General features: G+C 45.6%; 2 protein-coding genes across 29 annotated transcripts in view; one reads left to right on the top strand and one right to left on the bottom strand.

Annotated features, from left to right (window-relative positions):
* Nucleotides 1-8,467, top strand: part of CSRNP2 (cysteine and serine rich nuclear protein 2) — a 22,685-nt gene extending 14,218 nt beyond the window's left edge. For all 14 annotated transcript variants that reach the window (XM_024257094.3, XM_024257099.3, XM_024257095.3 and 11 more), the window contains 2 exons: nt 1,385-1,681; nt 5,004-8,467. In XM_024257094.3, coding sequence (XP_024112862.1) covers nt 1,385-1,681; nt 5,004-5,927 — 1,221 coding nt within the window. In that variant the 3' untranslated portion in view covers nt 5,928-8,467. The remainder of the gene's footprint in view (nt 1-1,384; nt 1,682-5,003) is intronic.
* Nucleotides 531-21,373, bottom strand: LETMD1 (LETM1 domain containing 1). 15 transcript variants are annotated; one of them, XM_024257101.3, is made up of 9 exons: nt 21,174-21,343; nt 20,467-20,639; nt 17,405-17,559; nt 15,801-15,883; nt 13,642-13,828; nt 13,419-13,520; nt 13,162-13,314; nt 11,534-11,630; nt 531-2,092 (listed from the first exon to the last, which is right to left on the bottom strand). In XM_024257101.3, the coding sequence occupies exons 1-9, from the start codon at nt 21,293-21,295 to the stop codon at nt 2,073-2,075; spliced, it is 1,092 nt and encodes a 363-aa protein (XP_024112869.1). In that variant the 5' UTR covers nt 21,296-21,343; the 3' UTR covers nt 531-2,072. The 15 variants fall into 15 exon arrangements, with proteins under 15 accessions (XP_024112869.1, XP_063567841.1, XP_002823276.1 ...); XM_002823230.4 differs by lacking the exon at nt 531-2,092 and adding an exon at nt 9,249-10,315 and having other exon boundaries at nt 17,444-17,559; nt 20,467-20,618; nt 21,174-21,373; XM_002823231.5 differs by lacking the exon at nt 531-2,092 and adding an exon at nt 9,249-10,315 and having other exon boundaries at nt 20,467-20,618; nt 21,174-21,371.

The raw sequence follows: 21,373 nt of genomic DNA, 5'->3' as shown, positions 1-21,373 counted from the left end.
CACTGCATTCCATCCTGAGCGACAGTGAGACCCTGTCTCAAAAAAAAAAAAAAGTTAGAAAGGAGAAGGAGGCCGGGCGCGGTGGCTCATGCCTGTAATCCCATCACTTTGGGAGGCCGAGGTGGGCAGACTACGAGGTCAGGAGACTGAGACCATCCTGGCTAACACGGTGAAACCCCGTGTCTACTAAAAATACAAAAAATCAGCCAGGCGTGGTGGTGGGTGCCTGTAGTCCCAGCTACTCGGGAGGCTGAGGCAGGAGAATGGCGTGAACCCAGGAGGCGGAGGTTGCAGTGAGCCGAGATCGCGCCACTGCACTCCAGCCTGGGCAACAGAGCGAGACTCCGTCTCAAAAAAAAAAAAAAGAAAAAAGAAAGGAGAAGAAATACATTTTTTATCGGCTAAGGGCTTTCTTTAATACCTGTTAATATATTTGCTTTTTCTCCTTAGAGTAAAATGAAGCTCTTTAGTGCATGCACAGATAATTGTTCACACTGTGGGGATTTGGGTTCATTGACTAAGACCTGGTAGCCTTTTACTACACTTTAATTTGCCCTTTTTTTTTCAAGAAGGTAGTTTTGCATTCAGTGGGTGCAAGTTGAAGGGTGTTTAACATTTTTCTGTATATCCAAGGATCATCCAGTCATTCACATACCTTTTCCTCTCTGTGTTAGAAGGCAAGTGAGTGTAAATTAGGGGACACGTGTCTGGAAATGGAGGGTATGTTTGTGGAAATAGATTTTCGTGTAGGAGGGAAGATGAGACGGGTTTTTGAGAAGCTTGGACCCAGAAAGGTGATGGTACGTAAGATTTCCCATCTTCCCACTCTGGATTTATTCTTTTGACCTGTGCTAGTGAATATAGCAGCCAGTAGTCACATATGGCTGTTCAATTAAAATTATGTAAATTGGGCTGGCACAGTGGACCCCAGCACTTTGGGAGGCCGAGGTGTGTGGATCACTTGAGGCCAGAAGTTCAAGACTAGCCTGGCCAACACAGTGAAACCCTGTCTTTACTGAAAATAGAAAAAATTAGCCAGGCATGGTGACTCACGCCTGTAATCCCAACTACCTGGGAGGCAGGAGAATCACTTGAACCCAGGAGGCAGAGGTTGTAATGAGCTGAGATTGCACCACTGCACTCCCACCTGGACTACAGAATGAGACTTTTGTCTCAAAAAAATAAACAAATAAAATGACAGTTTCCCAATTGCCGCATTTCTAGTGCTCAGTAGCCACATGTGCAAGTAGCTGCCATCATTTTGGACAGCACAGATATTCCCATGATTGCAGAAAGTTCAAGGGACAGTGCTGCTCTGGGATGGTCACTGAGGAGGTGCATGCCGCTCATGTCTATGAGGCTAACCTTTCCTGTCTCTTGGCAGCTGACCAAGAATGGGACAGTGGAGTCGGTGGAGGCCGATGGCCTGACGCTGGATGATGTGTCAGATGAAGATATTGATGTGGAAAATGTGGAGGTGGATGATTACTTCTTCCTGCAGCCTCTGCCCACCAAACGGCGACGGGCCCTGCTGAGGGCTTCTGGGGTCCACCGCATTGATGCTGAAGAGAAGCAAGAACTTCGAGCCATCCGCCTGTCACGGGAAGAATGTGGTTGTGACTGCCGACTGTATTGTGACCCAGAAGCATGTGCCTGCAGCCAGGCTGGGATTAAATGCCAGGTCAGTCCAAGTTGGCCTGAGATAGTATATCTACACCAGGGTCAGCAGGGTGAGGTGTGGGTGCCACTGAACATGGGAGGCCCATTCAGGGGTGGATTCCCTATGGTTTTGAACACTCTCCAGTTCCACAACCTTCCACCATCAACAGAGTAAGCAAAGAGCACACGGCCAGGCACGGTGGCTCACACCTCTAATCCTAGCTACTTGGGAGGCTGAGGTAGGAGGATCTCTTGAGTCCAGGAGGTCGAGGCTGCAATGAGCTGAGTTCACACCAGTGCACTCCAGCCTGGGTCACAGAGTGAGACCCTGTCTCTTAAAATTTTTGCAAAGAAAACAAGCATGACAGGATTCTTAGGCTGTGGAGGTATCTCATCTTTTTTTGTTTCATTTCTCAGAGGTGATAAGAAGCAGCTGTTAGGAAAGGGATGAAGAGGAGTTAGTACATTTAACATTTAGTAAATGTTTCCTAAATACTGATTCCTAAACAGTATTTCCTAAATACTGTTTCCTAAATACTGATTCCTTGAGATAAAAGGAAGCAGGACTGGGCGCGGTGGCTCACATCTGTAATCCCAGCACTTTGGGAGGCCAAGGCAGGGAGGCAGATTGCTTCCCAGGAGTTCGAGACCAGCCCGGGCAACATGGCTAAACCCCATCTCTACAAAAAATACAAAAATTAGCTGGGCGTGGTAGCATGGGCCTGTAGTCCCAGGTACTCAAGAGGCTGAGATGGGAGGAGGATCACTTGAGCCTGGGAGGCATAGGTTGCAGTAAGCTATGATTGTGGCACTGCACTCCAGCCTGGGCGACAGAGCAAGACCCTGTCTCAAAAAGTTAGCGGAAGAATAGTGTGGGCCTATAGATTCTATCTGCAAACACTTATTCTTCAGTACCTTTACTCCAATTTTGAAAAAATCAAAATAGTATTCAGAGCTTTATAATTCAGGATCAGACCTGGCCTAGCAGAGCTTAAAACCATAGTTACCTGAAAGAGAAAGTATCATCTCTTGTTGGCTGCCCTTTTTTTTTTTTTGAGACGGAGTCTCATTCTGTTGCCCAGGCTGGAGTGCTGTGGCGCGACCTTGGCTCACTGCTCCCTCCGCCTCAGCCTCCCAAGTAGCTGGGATTACAGGTGTGCACCACTATGCCCGGCTAATTGTTGTATTGTTGTAATTCTTTTTTTTTTTTTTTTTTTTGAGACGCAGTCTCACTCTGTTGCCAGGCTGGAGTGCAGTAGCACGTGATCTCGGCTCGCTGCAACTTCTGCCTCCCGGGTTCAAGCAATTCTCCTGCCTCAGCCTCCCGAGTAGCTGGGACTATAAGCACGCACCACCACACCCAGCTAATTTTTGTATTTTTAGTAGAGATAGGGTTTCACCATGTAGGCCAGGATGGTCTCGATCTCTTGACCTCATGATCCGCCTGCCTCAGCCTCCCAAAGTGCTGGGATTACAGGCGTGAGCCACCATGCCCAGCCAGCTTTTGTGTTTTTAGTAGAGACAGGGTTTCGTTGTGTTGGCCAGGCTGGTCTTAAACTCCTGACCTCAGGTGCTCTGCCTGCCTCAGCCTCCCGAAGTACTGGGATTACAGGCATGAGCCACCGTGCCTGGCCCCTTGTTGGCCCTCTGATGGGGGACAGTTTAAGACACATTTCAGTTGAAAACAGCAATACCATCCCTAAGAATGAAATTTATCTGGAACTTAATTACTGAGGGTGTAGATGCTGAGTCCTTGTGGTTGGCTTTCTCCTAACTCACCCTTTCTTTATTTTTAGCTGGGTAACAAATAACTGTGGTAGATCTGGCCAAATACTGCTTTTCAGACCAAAGTCCCATAATGAGTTATTCTGTTACACACACACCTGAGAACAGTCCTAAGAATTGATGTAGCTGGGCCTGGCAAGTTGGCTCACACCTGTAACTAGCACTTTGGGAGGCTGGGGTGGAAGGATTGCTTGAGCCCAGGAGTTTGAGGCCAGCCTGGGCAACATAGCGAGACCCTATCTCTACAAAAAATTTTAAAATTAGGGCCGGGCGCGGTGGCTCACGGCTCCCAGCACTTTGGGAGGCCGAGGTGGGCGGATCACGAGGTCAGGAGTTTGAGACCAGCCTGGCCAACGTGGTGAACCCGTCTCTACTAAAAAAATACAAAAAAATTAGCTGGGCGCTATAGTGGGCACCTGTAATCCCAGCTACTCGGGAGGCTGAGGCAGGAGAATTGCTTGAACCCAGAAGGCAGAGGTTGCAGTGAGCTGAGATTGTGCTACTGCACTCCAGCCTGGGTGACGGAGTGAGACTCCGTCTCAAAAAAAAAATTTTTTTTTTAATTAGCTAGATGTAGTGCTGCATGCCTGTAGTCCTAGCTACTCAGGAGGCTGAGGTGGGAGGGTTGCTTGAGCCCAGGGTGGCTCCAGGCTGCAGTGAGCCATGATGGCGCCACTGCACTCCAGCCTGGACGACAGAGCAAGACCCTATCTCCAAAGGAAAAAAAAATGGTATAACTGGAGTGGAGATTTCTATAAGTCAGTATCATAGAAAGACATTGTGATTTGTACATGCTTATTTGCTTACTTGTGGTTTTAATTTTTCCTTTTATTTTTGGTTTATGTGTTTTTCCTGTTGGAATACGAAAGTGATAAGGAGGTAGAAAGCATCTCCTTTCCAGATATCCTTGGTCTGTAAGTTAATTATCTTGGCAACTGCTTCAGAACTAAACTAGTCAACCCTCAGGGAAAATAAAGCAGGTAGCTAAAAAATTGGCCACTGTGTGAACCTGCATTCTAGCACCTTAGCAAACTAAGGCACATTTGCTTAGTTTCCCCAGAATGTATTTTTTTTGAAGTAGCAAGATCTTCCACTCACTCTCCCATGCCTGTCATTGCAGGCCATAGGCTTGGGTCCAGCCTTTTGTTGTCTCAGTGAACCAGGTAAGTTCTGAAAAAGTCTCTGAGGCTCGTAAATTTCCTCTGTGAAAACTATCAGCATTCAGAGAAGTATCGCTGGACTCTTAACTGGAAGGACCCTGTGCTGTGATTTTTGTCTACTTACTATTTAGAAGAGGAAACAAAGCCCTAGAGAGATAAATGATTCTCTTGAGGTCACACCACTAATTAATGGCTGAGCTGGGATTGAAATGCAAGTGGTCTGATAACTACCATCTAGTGTTCTGTTAGCTCACACTGCATGCTATGCTTTGAATTGGTTGCTTTTCTTCTTATAAGGAGACCTCAAATCCCAACTGCCTGTTTGCCAGCTCATGTCTCCTATCTCCATTGTTAGGATTGTAGGTCTCATCTTGCCCCAACCTTCTTGTCCCCGCTCAGGTGGATCGCATGTCCTTTCCATGTGGCTGCTCCCGGGATGGCTGTGGGAACATGGCAGGGCGCATTGAATTTAATCCAATCCGGGTCCGGACTCATTACCTCCACACCATTATGAAGCTGGAGCTGGAGAGCAAGCGGCAGGTGAGCCGCCCGGCAGCCCCAGATGAGGAGCCCTCCCCGACTGCCAGTTGCAGCCTGACAGGAGCACAGGGCTCTGAGACCCAGGACTTCCAGGAGTTCATTGCTGAGAATGAGACAGCAGTGATGCACCTGCAGAGTGCAGAGGAACTGGAGCGGCTCAAGGCAGAAGAAGATTCCAGCGGCTCTAGTGCCAGCCTGGACTCGAGCATCGAGAGCCTGGGTGTGTGCATCCTGGAGGAGCCCCTGGCTGTCCCCGAAGAGCTGTGCCCAGGCCTTACAGCCCCCATTCTCATCCAGGCTCAGCTGCCCCCAGGCTCCTCTGTCCTGTGTTTTACCGAGAACTCAGATCACCCAACTGCCTCAACGGTGAACAGCCCATCCTACTTGAACAGTGGGCCCCTGGTCTATTATCAAGTGGAGCAGAGGCCAGTCTTGGGAGTGAAAGGAGAGCCTGGTACAGAAGAAGGCTCAGCCTCTTTCCCAAAGGAGAAGGATCTGAATGTCTTCTCTCTCCCTGTTACCTCACTCGTGGCTTGTAGCTCCACAGACCCAGCTGCCCTCTGTAAATCAGAGGTGGGGAAAGCACCCACCCTAGAAGCTCTATTGCCCGAAGATTGTAACCCTGAGGAGCCTGAAAATGAAGACTTCCGCCCTTCCTGGTCCCCCTCAAGCCTCCCCTTCCGCACGGACAATGAAGAGGGCTGTGGGATGGTGAAGACCTCCCAGCAGAATGAGGATCGGCCCCCTGAAGATTCTTCCTTAGAACTCCCTCTGGCAGTGTGACAGGCGCTAGAGGTCCTGCCTCTTACCCATTCTCTATTTATTCCCTTATTTTATCTAACACCATTTCAAAACAAAACTGTAGAAGCAGCTGCTGCTCCCATGTTATTTTATTGGGGTCTTTGGGGAATGGGTGGGAAAGGATTGTTTGAGTATTTTTTAAAAGGGAAACAGTACCAAGGAGACCAGCCCTACCTTGATCTGGGGATAGTCTTGGGGCAAAGAAAGCTGCGTAGTGCTGAACATTAAGCTTTCTGGGCCACTGGAACAAAGAACTAGGATCTCACAGGAAAAGCTGGGTAACTCAAGCAGCTATTCTTTCTGTAGGGACCAGAACACGAGAATTTGAAGAGCATGGCAAAGCCCTTTCTCTCCCAAGCCCCAGGCAGAGTACAAGCTCATTTTTCTCGGTGGTTATTCTGATATCCCATTTTGGTGTGTCATAATACTTCAAACTGGAAAGTCACCTGGTCGAGTCTAGGGAGGAGGGAGTGGAAGGGTCTCTGCTTCTGTACAAAATCTCCAGGATTTACAAAAATGTAACCTGCCTTCCTTCAATCCCATATTTGGTAAATAAGTTAATATTTGACATGTTTGGTGTTCTCTGACCTGTTCCCCACACTGGGGATTCCTGGTCTGTAACTTGAATTGTTTCTTCCACATGTTCTTAAGTACTAGAGTTAAACTTGTCTATGTGTCTTTTTTTCTCTCCATCCTTTTTCCTTCGGAGAAAAAGAGCTGGATTGGCTGGGGATGTGGTATAACGAGCCTGAGCCTTCTGTACGTGTCTGACACTAGCACTGTCAGGCAGCTTTCGGCTGGGGCTCACCCATCCCACAGGAGGCCTATGTGGAGCATTAACTGGCCAAAGGAGGCAGCAGGAACAGGCTGCTTGCTATCTGGAAAGATGACATATTTGTGGAGTGCTTGTTTTTTCATCCAGGTTTTTCCCTCTTTGTGAGATCTGGGCTTTAGTGGAATGTAGGATGTGGCAATCTTAAGGTCACCAACCAGTTTTTGTTCTTTTTTCCTGGATCTACCCTCATGGTCGTTTTCAACATAGCGGGTTAGAGTTCTTATACTGTTCCAGTTCAATTCCAAGAATGCAAATGTTTATTGGACCCCTCCATCTTGATGATATATAAAAATTGGAAGCCAAGCCAGTTCTTAAATGCCACATGCAACTCCCAGATTCCAAAGGATTCAAGTTCTAATTATAACCTTTGAAGCGTATAGAATGGAACTCATTCAGTTTGATTCAGTTCTTACCTCTGTCAGGAGGAATACAGTTCCTGTTCATCCTGTGTTCTAAGATCTCCTCCATTGAACAGCACTGATTTTCTTTCATTAGCAAAATGATCTTTGTCTCTGTTCTAAAATGGAGGCAGTAGGGAGCAAAACTATTCTTCTCAAGCATCCTTTACACCATACTTTACTTCTGGTATGGTTTATTAACCACACACACACACAAAAGTGAAAAACTGTTGGTGGGGAGACACTACTCCTACTTAATCTTGCTCATAAAGCTTTTTCTGGTGGGATATTAAGGCCCTGGTGTCTTACAGAAACCATCATATATGTCACAGCAGCATTTCACCCCTGAAGTCTCTAAACTCTGAGCCTGAAAGGATTTGTATTTAATACACATAACATTTTTTAGTTCATTCTGCCTTTCCTATTTGTTCCAGTTTTTGCTTGGTTTTAGTTTGGAGGGGAACTTAAGTACATAGATCCTTATCTCTCCCCATCCCCTAGCCTCACAAAACACAGTTGAGAGTCTTAAGTACCTGAGATCTCGAAGCTACCCAGAACTGAACTAGACTCCCCTACCTTAGACTGGTACCCTCAACCACAGGACTGAAGCTTAATTGGGATTTGGCTTTATGGAGAAAAGAATCTTTTTCAAAGTTTGTGTCGGAAGGGGAGAGTGAGGTTTGCACACTGTCTCTGCAGGAATGCTCCAGCTTAATCTAGGAAGTAGATTCCAGCTGCACGATGAGGAACACATTAGCTTTTGGGATCAAACCAGGAATATGAATCTATAATTATTAAGCTCATTGCCAACCCACAAGATATTTGATGTTTCTGAAAACCTGTAGTTTCTTAAGTCCATCCCCTTCATTAACTCTACCGTTGTGACTCACACTGATCCCAAACTTTTGAGTGCTAAATATTAACATTTAGCATTAACTGTCTTGTCAAGCAAAAGGCCTTCTCTACAACCTAGTCCATCTCACTTCTGGTGCTACCTGAGTTGGACAGAATTCTAGCTCATGGTTGCTAGGAAAGCTAGGCCTCTGATCATAGAAGCAGATAGCTTCAGTCCCAGTCTAGGCCTAGATAAATGACTCTTATTTCCACAACCCTTATTATTTTCCAATTTCCTTTCTCGCATACTGTACACAGGTAGTATTTTCAATGTGAATCCAAAGCTTGTCTGGTTCTCTGAAAATAATTTTTTCCCCTTTAGGTTCTTTACATTGTGATAATGCTGTATTTAAAGAGAATATTTAAATGTAATATTAAAGAAATATTCAAAAGAATGGTGTGTTACTCTTTGTCTCGGCAGGCCACAATTCAGTTACTTGTTAGAAAAGGATGCTTCTCCAGCTTCGTTATAAAACTAATTAGGTCAGTTAGGAATTAATGTTAACAATAGAAACATTTTGTGATGGAAAAATAGAATATTCTCTTTGGAGTACCAAGAGCTGGACTTGGTTCATATGCCCTTGTGTACCTGTTCAGCTGAAGCAGACCTTGCTCCTGCTCTGTTGGAGCTTAGCCCTGTCCCTACTCTGGGCTCCCATTTTCTCATTCCATTAACTTTTTTTTTTTTTTTTTTTTTTTTTTTTGAGAGTCTCACTCCGTCGCCCAGACTGGAGTGCAGTGTCGTGATCTTGGCTCACTGCAAGCTCCGCCTCCCGGGTTCATGCCATTCTCCTGCCTCAGCCTCCTGAGTAGCTGGGACTACAGGCGCCCACCACCATGCCTGGCTAATTTTTTGCTATTTTGGTAGAGATGGGGTTTCACTGTGTTAGCCAGGATGGTCTCGATCTCCTGACCTTGTGATCCGCTCGCCTCAGCCTCCCAAAGTGCTGGGATTACAGGCGTGAGCCGCCGCGCCTGGCCTCATTCCATTAACTTTATGAAATTCTCTTTTCCTTGTTACACCTTAAAGTGTCCAGCAAGGAGATCAACTTCAAATCAGTTTCTGCAAAACTTCCAACCCATCAGAAGGTTCTATTCCAACCAATTAAATCCCCATTTGTTAGGTTATGTCAGTCTTGGAAAAGGAGACAGCAAAATGATTAGAGTATGCATAAGTCATTTCCATCAACAGGTTTCAAGCAGTCTTTACTTGGGTTTAAAAACGGTGCTTCATGCATTTACAATAAGTTATTACAGAACTATAAGTCACTGATGCACACACAAAAGCTAAACCCAACTTACTCTATGCAGACCTCTCCTGATCTCCCCAGGCTGGGCAGGAATTAGTACCTTACAGGTGTGATCCATGGCCCAGAGAAGGCAGCCACTGTCAGTTACAGTTGGACTGCTGCATCACAGTGGAGGCAGCAGAGTTGAAGATCCACAGGGGGCTGTAATACAGCCCAGAAAAGACAATGGAGAGTGAAGGCTAGAAACATTGAGGAAGGGGTCAAGAAGCACTTGTACTTCCTGTTATCTTTTCCAATAGAATATTCCTGCAAGTTACCCATCAAAAAAAGGTGTTCAGAGGGTTTGAAAAAGAAAGGAAGTGGTTAGCCCATGCCAGTGAAGGGGACAAAAAACAAAACAACTTGATTTTTGGTCATATCAGAAAGGATGGAGGGAAACACTGAAGTACATGCACGGCCACGAGTGCTCCAGCCAAAGGAGTGCTGTTTTCGCCAGCCACAAATTTTCTAACAGCAACAACAAAAACCCACAGATGTAAGTAACATGGAAGTGGATCAGTCCTAAGCCAAATAAGGATTCCCACCTGGGGCAAAAGCTGACTTCCTAGGACATGAACTGAACACATCACAGTAAAAGCCCAGTAGAGGCTGCTGCCAGTTCCAGCTATTATTAATTATGAGGGGGACAGGATGACATCTCACACGGGCCACCCCTGGCAAGAGGGTTTGTTTCAGTTCTAGCTGTGAGGGGAATGTCTGCAGTTCCCACATGTGTGCCATGCTGTGAAGCCCATGGCCCCTGCTCCTCTCTCCGCCTCCCACACACTTAACAGTACACACAGACTTTGCTGGCAAGTGCTGTCTGTTCCTGCACTGCTATATTATGCAACTGCAGGACAATGCCATCCGCTCCACGGTTCATTCAGCGCCTTGTCCCAAGGTAGTTGGTGGAGAGCAGGACCACGTTGTGCAGCAAGAGAGACAGCTCAGCTTCTGAAAACACCACAGTGTTAGTGGTTTGGCTTGGGAACACTGCCTTCTAACTGCCTTGTTATATATGGCTTAAGCCTGGAGGCAGGAAGCCAAGTGCAGGGAGGGGTGGAATGAAGAAGCCGTCTTTCTCAAAGTTCCCCTCCTTTGTTTCAGCCCCTGCATGCATGCCTTCCTTTCCTTCTACTATATATTCGTTATCAACTCATCCTCTATTTCTCATGTGATTGCAGTAGAAAACTCAGAGATGGTAATGGTACTAAACACCAGTTGCCTTGGGATTCTTCTGCTAGAAGTTGGTGCTCTAGGGACATTTCTCAGCTTCAAGATTAGCAGGCCTACCCTAACATCCAAAGGCCCAGAAAACATCAAGACCTAGCCTAAACAGGGGGCCAACAAGCCTAATACATACCCTCAGATGCTTTGTGTTTGGTCAGCAGACTGTTGTTTCGAGTTTGAATGCCTTTAGACCAGTACTTCTCAATGGGGACAATCCTGCCTCTCTCCTCCCCACCCCTAGGACATTTGGCAATGTCTGGAGACATTTTTGGCTGTGACAACTGCGGGTGAAGGGGTGCTACTGGCATCTAGTGGGTAGAGGCCAGGGATACTGCTATAATAAATACCTATAAAGAACAGGATAGGCTGGGCATGGTGGCTCACGCCAGTGATCCCAAAACTTTGGGAGGCCGAGGCCAGCGGATCACCTGAGGTCGGGAGTTTGAGATCAGCCTGACCAACATGGAGAAACCTGGTCTCTACTAAAAAAAAATACGAAATTAGCCGGGCGTGGTGGTGCATGCCTGTAATCCCAGCTACTCGGGAGGCTGACACAGGAGAATCACTTGAACCCAGGAGGCAGAGGTTACGGTAAACCAAGATCGCACCATTGCACTCCAGCCTCGGCAACAAGAGCGAAACTCTGTCTCAAAAAAAAAAGCACAGGATATCCCCCCATAAAAAAGTGCCAAGGTTGGAAAATTTACACTAGCACGCATTCAGTCTTATGTTCCCACAGTCCCCACTACTCCCTCTTGTCTTATGGCCTACTTCGTTACCTGCCAGGCATGCAGTAGGCATGTGAGTGAGTTTGTGCCCTTTCAATTAGATGTATATATATATATGTCTCACAGTACTCAATAATTAACTCCAAAATGATCTCAGAATAAAATATAAAAGTGACTTGGATTTTAGTGGTATAACCACAGAAATGTGTTTTACCTTTCAGGCTGCAGGAAATCTGCAGCCATTCTCCCAGCCAAGTTCGACACCTATCTTCACCAATATGCGTAGAATTCAGGCCACGGAGATAACAAGCCTATACCACTCAGAAGAGAAATGGTCCTTAATAATCATAGAGTGATTATGCCAAGGAAATGGAAATCCACAAACAATCCTAAATCTCCTTTAAATAAGTTACAATCTCACCGGGCACAGTGGCTCATGCCTGTAATCCCAGCACTTTGGGAGGCCGAGGTAGGCAGATCACGAGGTCAGGAGTTGGAGACCAGCCTGGCCAATATGGTGAAACGCCATCTCTACTAAAAAATACAAAAATTAGCCAGGCGTGGTGGCATGCACCTGCATTCCCAGCTACTTGGGAGGCTGAAGCAGAAGAATCACTGGAACCCGGGAGGTGGAGGTTGCAGTGAGCCAAGATCATGCCACTGCACTCCAGCCTGGGCAACAGAGCGAGACTCTGTCTCAAAAAAAAAAAAAAAAGTATCAATCTCATTCCCACATGAAGCCTTTCCTCATGGCAATTTGAAAACTAGTGATGGACAAGATGACAAGCAAAGAGTCCTATATAATCTAAAATGGTAGGTCTAAACTGCAGTATCCTTGCTTTCTGAAGTGCCAGAAGAAAAGAAATACAAACCAAAATTTCTGTGGGCAATTCCTTCCCCCTACCTAAGTTTATTGAGAAAAAAGACACAGAAATGAGGTGAGGAGCTGGGCGCAGTGGCTCATGCCTGTAATCCCAACACTTTGAAAGGCCAAGGCGGGAGGATCACTTGAGCCCAGGAGTTCAAGACCAGCCTGGGCAACATAGTGAGACCCTGTTTCTACAAAAATAAAAAATAATTTTATTTTTTGGGGGGGTTTTTTTGAGACAGAGTCTCACTCTATCACCCAGGCTGGAGTGCAGTGGTGTGATCTTGGCTCACTGCAATCCACCTCCTGGGTTCAAGCAATTCTCATGTCTCAGCCTCCCAAGCACCTGGGATTACAGGCGTGTGCCACCACTCCTGGCTAATTAAAAAATAATTTTTAAAAAGGCCGGGCACAGTGGTTCACGACTGTATTCCCAGCACTTTAGGAGGCCAAGATGGGAGGATTGCTTGAGGCCAGGAGTTCAAGACCAGCTTGGTCAAAATAGTGAGACTGAAAAATAAATAAATATGCTGGGTGCAGTAGCTCACACCTATAGTCTCAGCACTTTGGGTGGATGGATCACTTGAGGCCAGGGGTTTGAGATCAGCCTGGCAAACATGGTGAAACCATCTCTACTAAAAATACAAAAAATTAGCTGGGTGTGGTGGTGCACACCTGTAATCCAGCTACTTGGGAGGCTCAGGTAGGAGGATCACTTGAACTGGGAGGCAGAGGTTGCAATGAGCCAAGACTGTGCCACTGTACTCTAGCCTGGGCAACAGAATGAGACTCTGTCTCAAAATAAATAAATAAATAAAAATAAATCATAAATAAATAAATGAAATGAAGTGAGAGAATAAAGAAGCTGGGTTCTATATAACAAACAAGACAAGGAGCCCCTGTAAACCTCCAGCCTGCTGTAGGCTCAAAAGCGCACCAAGGGTTGAGGGTTGATGTTGCAATCAAGCTCTTACCGATTTTACTTCCTGAGCAGTCAGCTGGCCAATCCCCAGCTTTGCCAAAGCCTTGTCCAGTTGGTGAATCACAGTTGTATGAGTCTTCAAACGATGTCTCAACAAGGGAGGAGGCAGGTAAGATGTGAGAAGCATGGCCCGGCTCAAGGCTTTCTGTAACACAACCACATAGGAGGGGAAAGGCAAATAGTATGAGCTCAAGCAAACACTTGAAACATGGTGATGCTATGGAAAAGAGAAGCCCTCAAAGTGCTCACCACGTGCAAAGCCTGGAGTTGGTTCATGCCCAGAGGATGGTTAGAGAAACACTCTCTCAGAGCCAAGATATCATGTATTGCTGGGTGGGTACCACGCTGTATCTTGGAAGGTAAGAGATTTGTAGATGTTAGGAAAGTCCTGACTACCCCTCTTACCTAGTTTTAGTGCACACTGAATCTAACAAGATTCCACATTTGTAGGAAGGGTTAACTGCAGGAATACCTTGGTGCACAGATCTGTCAGATGCCACCGGAGTCCTGCATCAGAAATGAGAGGGATGACCTTTTCTAAATAACTAATAATTTCTGGGTGGGACTGCTTCCGGAAAGCATGATAGATATCTAAGAAATCAGTTTGTTGTTTTGGGGTCCAGAAATGCCTGATCAGTAGTTGCCTGGGAAACAGGTACCTGAAAGGAGAAAGAATCACAAACTCACTTGCTGAAACTGGCTTCTTTCTGAGGAAGCCAAAGAAAGCATTTGGTAGACATGAATACTAGGAAGAAGAGATGGAGACACTATTTCCCTACCTCAGTGTTCTTTTTCTTTTTCAGTTTTTTTTTTTTTTTTTTTTTAAGAGACAGGGTCCCCTCTCTCACCCAGGCTGGAGTACAGTGGCATGATCATAGCTCACTGCAGCCTCGACCTCCCAGGCTCAAGCAATCCTCCCACCACAGCCTACTGAGTTGCTGGAACTACAGGCACAGGCCACTATGCCTGGCTAAGTTTTTAATTTTTTTGCAGAGACGAGGTCTTGCTATATTGCCCAGGGTGGTCTCGAACTCCTGGTCTCAAGCAATCTTTCTGCTTCAGTCTCCTCCAGTGCTGGGATTACTGGTGAGAGCCACTACAGTCAGCCCTTTCTCTTAAGTGACTCTCAGACCAAAGTTTATAAGACACACTGAAGCACAATTTCAAGCACCATTACTGAAATGTGATGTGAAAGGAAGGACTAACAGAATAGCCTGCCACGCAGCAATCAGATATAATGACTCATTTTGAACTAAAGACATGCTTTGGAGAGGTTTGCAAACTGACCTGGACACTATATGTGATGCTGACAATCTAACTATAGCACAGTCCTTATGTGGACCCAGTATGTAAAAGGCAATTGATTTGTTGTTGTTTTTTTGAGACAGAGTCTCGCTCTGTCACCCAAGCTGGACTGCAGTGGCGCGATCTCGGCTCACTGCAACCTCTGCCTCCTGGGTTCATGCAATTCTACTGCCTCAGCCTCCCGAATAGCTGCGATTACAGGCACCTGCCACCATGCCTAGCTAGTATTTTGTATTTTTAGTAGAGACAGGGTTTCACCGTGTTAGCCAGGATGGTCTCAATCTCCTGACCTTGTGATCTGCCCGCCTTGGCCTCCCAAAGTGCTGGGATTACAGGCGTGAGCCACAGCACCTGGCCACGATTTGTTTTTTAATTTATTTATCTACGTGTTTGGTGGTTTTAAAACATGACCTCAAATTCTCTGGCACTTGTCTTATGGAGAGCTGAGGTCTACATCCTCCCCTTTTTTCATTCTAGGTGACTGATTCAATCAATAGGACAGAGCAGCAGTGAGTTTATGTGACCTTCAAGGCAAGGTTATAAAGTCATGTAGATTCTTACTAGGACCCCTCACTCTTGGAGCCCTGAGCTCCCAAGTTAGAAGTCCCACTATCTTGAGGCTGCCATACTGAAGAAGCCACATCTGGGCACTCTGGTTGACAGTTCTAGCCATGTAGCCATCCCTGCCAGGGCACCAGACGTAAGAGTGATCTTGGACCGTCCAGACTAGTCCATTCAGCAGCTAAATATCACTAAGGGACCTCTGTCAACCCTACATGGAAGAGAGAAATCAACCGCCCACCTGAGCACTGCCCTAATTCTTGACCTACAAAATCATGAAAATGATTTATACGATTGTTTTATGCTATTAAGCTTTGAAGTTATTTGTTATACAGCAATAGATAATGAATGACATGCAAGATCACAGTTTAGAAATGTCATTTTTGGATATGAAGTAATAAAAATGTTATCAGAATACGAAATGTCCTTTTTTTTTCCTAAAGAAATTAATCTAAAAGTACTCTCTCTCGGGGAGCGAGTTGTTACCTCTAGACATGATGGAAAAGGTCACTATCTTATTTCACATGACTCAGGGCAGCTAAGAGATAGGGAGAGTCTAGGCCACCTACACTTCTAGCTGTGATGTGTCACAGTAACCAAGGTCTTCCTAAGTGGCTTTTATGAACCTTGGAATAATGAGAAGATTGGAGCAGAAGTTTGATAACCTCTGCCTATCTTCTGAAATGAGTTCTGTTTAAAGTAATTCTTAATTTTAAAAAATTGATACATCTTCAAGATGTTGGGGAGATGGAAGTCTGTACTCACATTAGCAAGAAGACCAGGTAGTTGGCAAAAGGTGGAATGGAAATAATACCTAGGAAAAGACACTTGGTGACGTCTTGGCGGAACTAAGCAGAAATAAACACAGATGCAGTTTTAACCCAAATAAGTTGTTAATACAATAGAAAATCCATCCACCCCACTGTACAGTAAACTTCTATTACAGCCCAGAAAAAGGACCAAATTTCTTTCTTTTTCTTTTTGAGATGGAGTCTCGCTCTGTCACCCAGGCTGGAGTGCAGTGGTGCGATCCCAGCTCACTGCAACCTCTGCCTCCTGGGTTCAAGTGATCCTCCTGCCTGAGCCACCCAAGTAGCTGGGATTATTGGCATGAGCCACCACTCCAGGCTAACTTTTGTATTTTTAGTCGAGACAGGGTTTCACCATGTTGGACAAGCTGGTATCAATCTCCTGACCTCCAGTGATCTGCCCGCCTTGGCTTCCCAAAGTGCTAGGATTACAGGCATGAGCACTGCATGTGGTCCCCAAGTTTATTTCTATTTACTTCTGGATGGTTAGTTCCTTGAGGACAAAACCTCTGACTTATTTACTTTTGTATCCCAAATTAATGTCTAGTACAGAGCCTGACATTATACCAAATCCTTCAGTGAACTCTTCCTGATCTGCGGAATGGGTCCTACATTCTTACTCTCGGGTTCAAAATGACCCATCAAGTCACCACCAAATACTACTTTGATGCTGCCCTTTGGATCCTTGCAGACTTTTTTTTTTTTGAGACAGAGTTTCGCTCTTATCACCCAGGCTGGAGTGCAATGGCGCGACCTTCGCTCACTGCAACCTCCGCCTCCCAGGTTCAAGCAATTCTCCTGCCTCAGCCTCCCAAGTAGCTGGGACTACAGGCGCCCGCCACCATGCCCAGCTAATTTTTCTATTTTTAGTAGAGACGGGGTTTCACCATGTTGGCCAGGCTAGTCTCAAGCTCCTGACCTCAGGTGATCTGCCCACCTTGGTCTCCCAAAGCGCTGAGATTACAGGCGAGAGCCACTGCGCCTGGCTGCCCTTGCAGACTTTTATTTTCATTTTATTATTTTTTTTGAGATGGAGTCTTGCCCTGTTGCCCAGGCTGGAGTGCAACGGCGTGATTTTGGCTCACTGCAACGTCTGCCTCCCTGGTTCAAACGATTCTCCTGCCTCAGCCTCCCGAGTAGCTGGGATTACAGGCGCCCACCACCACACCCAGCTAATTTTTGTATTTTTAGTAGAGACGGGGTTTCACCTTGTTGGCCAGGCTGGTCTCGAACTCCTGACTTCGTGATCTGCCTGCTTCGGCCTCCCAAAGTGCTGGGATTACAGGCGTGAGCCACCGTGCCTGGCCCCCTTGCAGACTTTTGTATGTTCAGAAACTAATTAGATTTTAGTGTTTACAACTTTCATTCAGAAAGTGTGCCAGAAATTCTATGGAGCTCTTGCTGTGGAGGACTACAACTCTGGATGAACCCAATTCTTACAAATAATCTGATGCCTCATTCAGTTCAATATTTTGTTCTCATGGCAAAGGGCAAAAGCTTGATCAATGGTAAACAACAAATGAAAGAAAAAACCTTGAGATCTTGATTAAATGTAATTACCTCACCATGAACTTCTGGATGTCTGCCCCTGGCCCATACCTGTCTCAAATGCTCCATCTCCCGGTATGGAAGTTGATGAAACTTTATATTGTGCTTCCACATATTTGTCTTTATTCTTCTAGCCTTTTTGGCATCAGCCCATAACATCTGCAATCCTGCCTCATTAAAGTAGAGGACAGAGTGTGATGTTATCCCAGTTTAAATCTTAACCACAGCTTCCTACTCCATGTTCAATCACATGCAAACACTCTCACCCCTCCCCAACAATACTCAAAGCTTTAAACTAGGTAACTTGAAACTCTTGAGGTCAACCCGAATCTCTTTTTTCAACCTTTTTTCCCCTAGCACATCGCCTCTCTTCTAGCTAAGTTTGGCTTCTGTAATCTGCTATGGAATGGTCTCCCTCTTCTGTTTCACTGGTCACTCCTTTTTAAAAATCAAGCTCCCTAACTTCAGAAAGTCTTGCTAAATTAACCCTATGTATTCCCCAGCCAGATATTAATTTAATCTCCTTTCTGGAACTTTTTTTTTCTTTTTTTTGAGATGCAACCTCACTCTGTTGCCCAGGCTGGAGTGCAGTGGTGCAATTTTGGCTCACTGCAACCTCCACCTCCCAGGTTTATGCAATTGTCCCACCTCAGCTTCCCAAGTAGCTGGGATTACAGGCGTGTGCCACCACGCCTGGCTAATTTTTGCATTTTTAGTAGAGATGGGGTTTCACCATGTGGACAGGCTGGTCTTGAACTCCTGACCTCAAGCAATCCACCTGCCTCGGCCTCCCAAAGTGCTGGAATTACAGGTGTGAGTCACTGCGCCCGGCCTGGAACACTTATTTTTTTTTTGAGACGGAGTTTTGCTCTGTCGCCCAGGCTGGAGTGCAGTGGCACAATCTCGGCTCACTGCAACCTCCACCTCTTGAGTTCAAGCAATTCTTCTGCCTCAGCCTTCTGAGTAGCTGGGATTATAGGTGCCCGTCACCATACCTGGCTAATTTTTGTATTTTTAGTAGAGACTGGGTTTCACCATGTTGGCCAGGCTGGTCTCAAACTCCTGATCTCAAGATCCGCCCGCCTTGGCCTCCCAAAGTGCTGGGATTACAGGCGTGAGCCACTGTGCTCGGCCTGGAACACTTTTTAAAGTAGTTTAGTTCAATATATTTTTACGATTACATTTTGAATTTTCATTCTATGAAAATTCTTGCATCTAATTTTTTTTTTTTTTTTTTTTTTTTTGAGATGGAGTTTCGCTGTTGTTGCCCAGGCTGGAGTGCAATGGTGCGATCTCGGCTCACCGCAACCTCCGTCACCCAGGTTCAAGCGATTCTCCTGCCTCAGCCTCCCTAGTAGCTGGGATTACAGGCATGTGCCACTATACCTGGCTGATTTTGTATTTTTAGTAGAGACGGTGTTTCTCCATGTTGGTCAGCTGGTTTCAAACGCCCGACCTCAGGTGATCCACCCGCCTCAGCCTCCCAAATTGCTGGGATTACAGGCAGGAGCCACCACACCCAGCTTCTTGCATCTATTTTTTAAATGTTTTCATATTTATCAATGATTTACATGTCATTATATGATGTCTCGATTGTCTTCAAAATAATACATAAGGCAAGTATATAAACAGGATTGGCAGCCATGAGTTATGATAATGAAGTGAGGTGAATACATGGAAGTTTGTTACACTATTCTCTCTACATTTGTGTGTGTTTAAAAATTTCCATAATAGTAGGCCGGGTGCGGTGGCTCACGCCTGTAATCCCAGCACTTCGGGAAGCCGAGGCAGGCGGATCACGAGGTCAGGAGTTCGAGACCACCCTGGCCAATATGGTGAAACCCCGTCTCTACTAAAAATAAAAAAATTAGCCTGGTGTGGTGGCAGGCGCCTGTATTCCCAGCTACTTGGGAGGCTAAGGCAGGAGAATTGCTTGAACCCGGGAAGCAGAGGTTGCAGTGAACCGAGATCATGCCATTGCACTCCAGCCTGGGCGACAGGGTGAGACTCTCAAAAAAAAAAACAAAAACATAATAAAAGGTTTAAAAACAAACACAAATGCTTTCATCCCTTTCTCTCATTTGATCCTATTTATCTACATGAAAACAGAAAAAGCAGCCAATTTTATCTCTACAGATTAAGGATAAGTAATTTTTCAAGTCCATGAAGCTAGTAATAATTACGATAATGTTCAGATTTGACAATGTAGTTTATTATAGTGTTATGATAAAAGCATAGAGCATATTATAGATTTGGTGCAAAAGCAATTGTGGTTTTTGCCACTGAAAGCCAAAAGCCGCAATTACTTTTGCACCAACCTATAATATTGTTAGGTAACATTTAGATGAAAATAACTTAACATTTATTTGGCACTTACTAGGGATCAGGACCTGTTCTAGGTACTTTAAACGTAGCAATTTTTAAAATCTTCACAACCATGTGATAAATAGGTAGGTTCCATTACTCCCATTTTACACACAAGAAAACCAAGGAAAGAGGGGTTAATTAATTAGTCCAATCACACAGTGACGAACTGGGATTTGAATCAGGCAATCTGGCTCCAGAGTAGACACTTGACACGACACATATCTTCTCCTAGTAACTAAGGATCTCTGATTTGAACGAAAACATTTAGAAACCGAGTATTATGTAGTGCTATTGCCACTACAAGATACTACCTAATATAGATTCGTAACAAGGGTTAGACCTCATTTTCCTATGGGTAAGAAAACAGATAAATCACACGGCAGGTCTATACAGCCACAGATCCCTGCCCTGTGCAAGGCAAAAAATTTCTACTATAGCCAGGTGTGTGGTTAAGAAAGTACGAGAACATACCTATATTCTCCCTCCCTCATGTTGCTGTCATAAGTTGTTTCTCATAACATCTTTCTAGAAACATTCTCAAGAAGTGCTAATTTATAAGAATTAGTTTAAGGCGCAGGCGTTTATGAAATATAAGATATCTCGGCTCACATCCCCATAGCAGAACCTGCAAATGATCTTATTTATGCTAACTCTTTGACCCTGCCCAAGAGCTGATTCCGGAATTTCTATTGTAGTTTCGTTTTTACCTTTCATGAAGATTGTGTACAGGACATAGAAGCGGGGGAAATGACGACCCAAGAAACGATGGTATTTCCCATTAATGGCTTTTGTCTTGGTTACCACATAAGACATCAAGTTCTTCACATCTGCCTTTGGAGAAAGGTGAAGCTTTGAAGACCTACAAGGAAGATCAAAGAGACTATCTGGGAATCAGTCCTAGAAGCTCCCTCACGCCTTGAGTCCCTAATGTAAAGCAGAAGTCTCGGAGATTGTATCCCAAGGCTTGACACTTCTGAAATCCAAGGAAGGTCTTGGGGTCAAGAAGAGATAGGCAATCAGACTGTGAAACACAAATCAGGCAAAGGCCAGGCAGGAAAGGAACTCAGGGTATGCCTCTGGAGAGAGCGCAATGCCTGTGGGACAATTTGAACTGCAGGCTAAGTCAGAAAGAGGTGGAATCGAGACAGCAGCGGTAAAACCTGAGCCGAAAAAGTGAGGCTGAAAGATGAGCTCAGGACACGCGGGGAAACCAGACAATATGGGGCACTGAGAGTACAGAGGGTCAGGAAGCCGGGTCACTAGTGGGGATCGGAGTTTGAATCCTGAGCAGAAGAATAAAAATTCCAGGGCCAAGGCGTGGAACTCTGAGAATTAAGAGACAGAATGCAAGCAAGGTTGAGACACTGAAAGAGCCTGGACGTCAAAAATGCTTTTCTCGCTACAGGTCCCTCACCGAGGGGCCCCCCAAGCCAGGCCAGAGCGACCAAGTTGCAGCCTCCGGGTGACAAAATGTCCAGGGGTGACTGCCGAGCCCCACACAGCCAACCGAGCCCAGCAAACCCTGGAGAGCGCCATCTTCACAGCGAGAGAAGCGGGAGAGAAGAGGTTGTCTTTGGGTCAAAGTTAACCGTACGTCGCGTTCGTTCGAAGACG

Source organism: Pongo abelii, chromosome 10, assembly GCF_028885655.2.
Source record: "Pongo abelii isolate AG06213 chromosome 10, NHGRI_mPonAbe1-v2.0_pri, whole genome shotgun sequence".
Classification (NCBI taxonomy): Eukaryota; Metazoa; Chordata; class Mammalia; order Primates; family Hominidae; genus Pongo; species Pongo abelii.
This window is presented reverse-complemented; position numbering and strand designations above follow the sequence as displayed.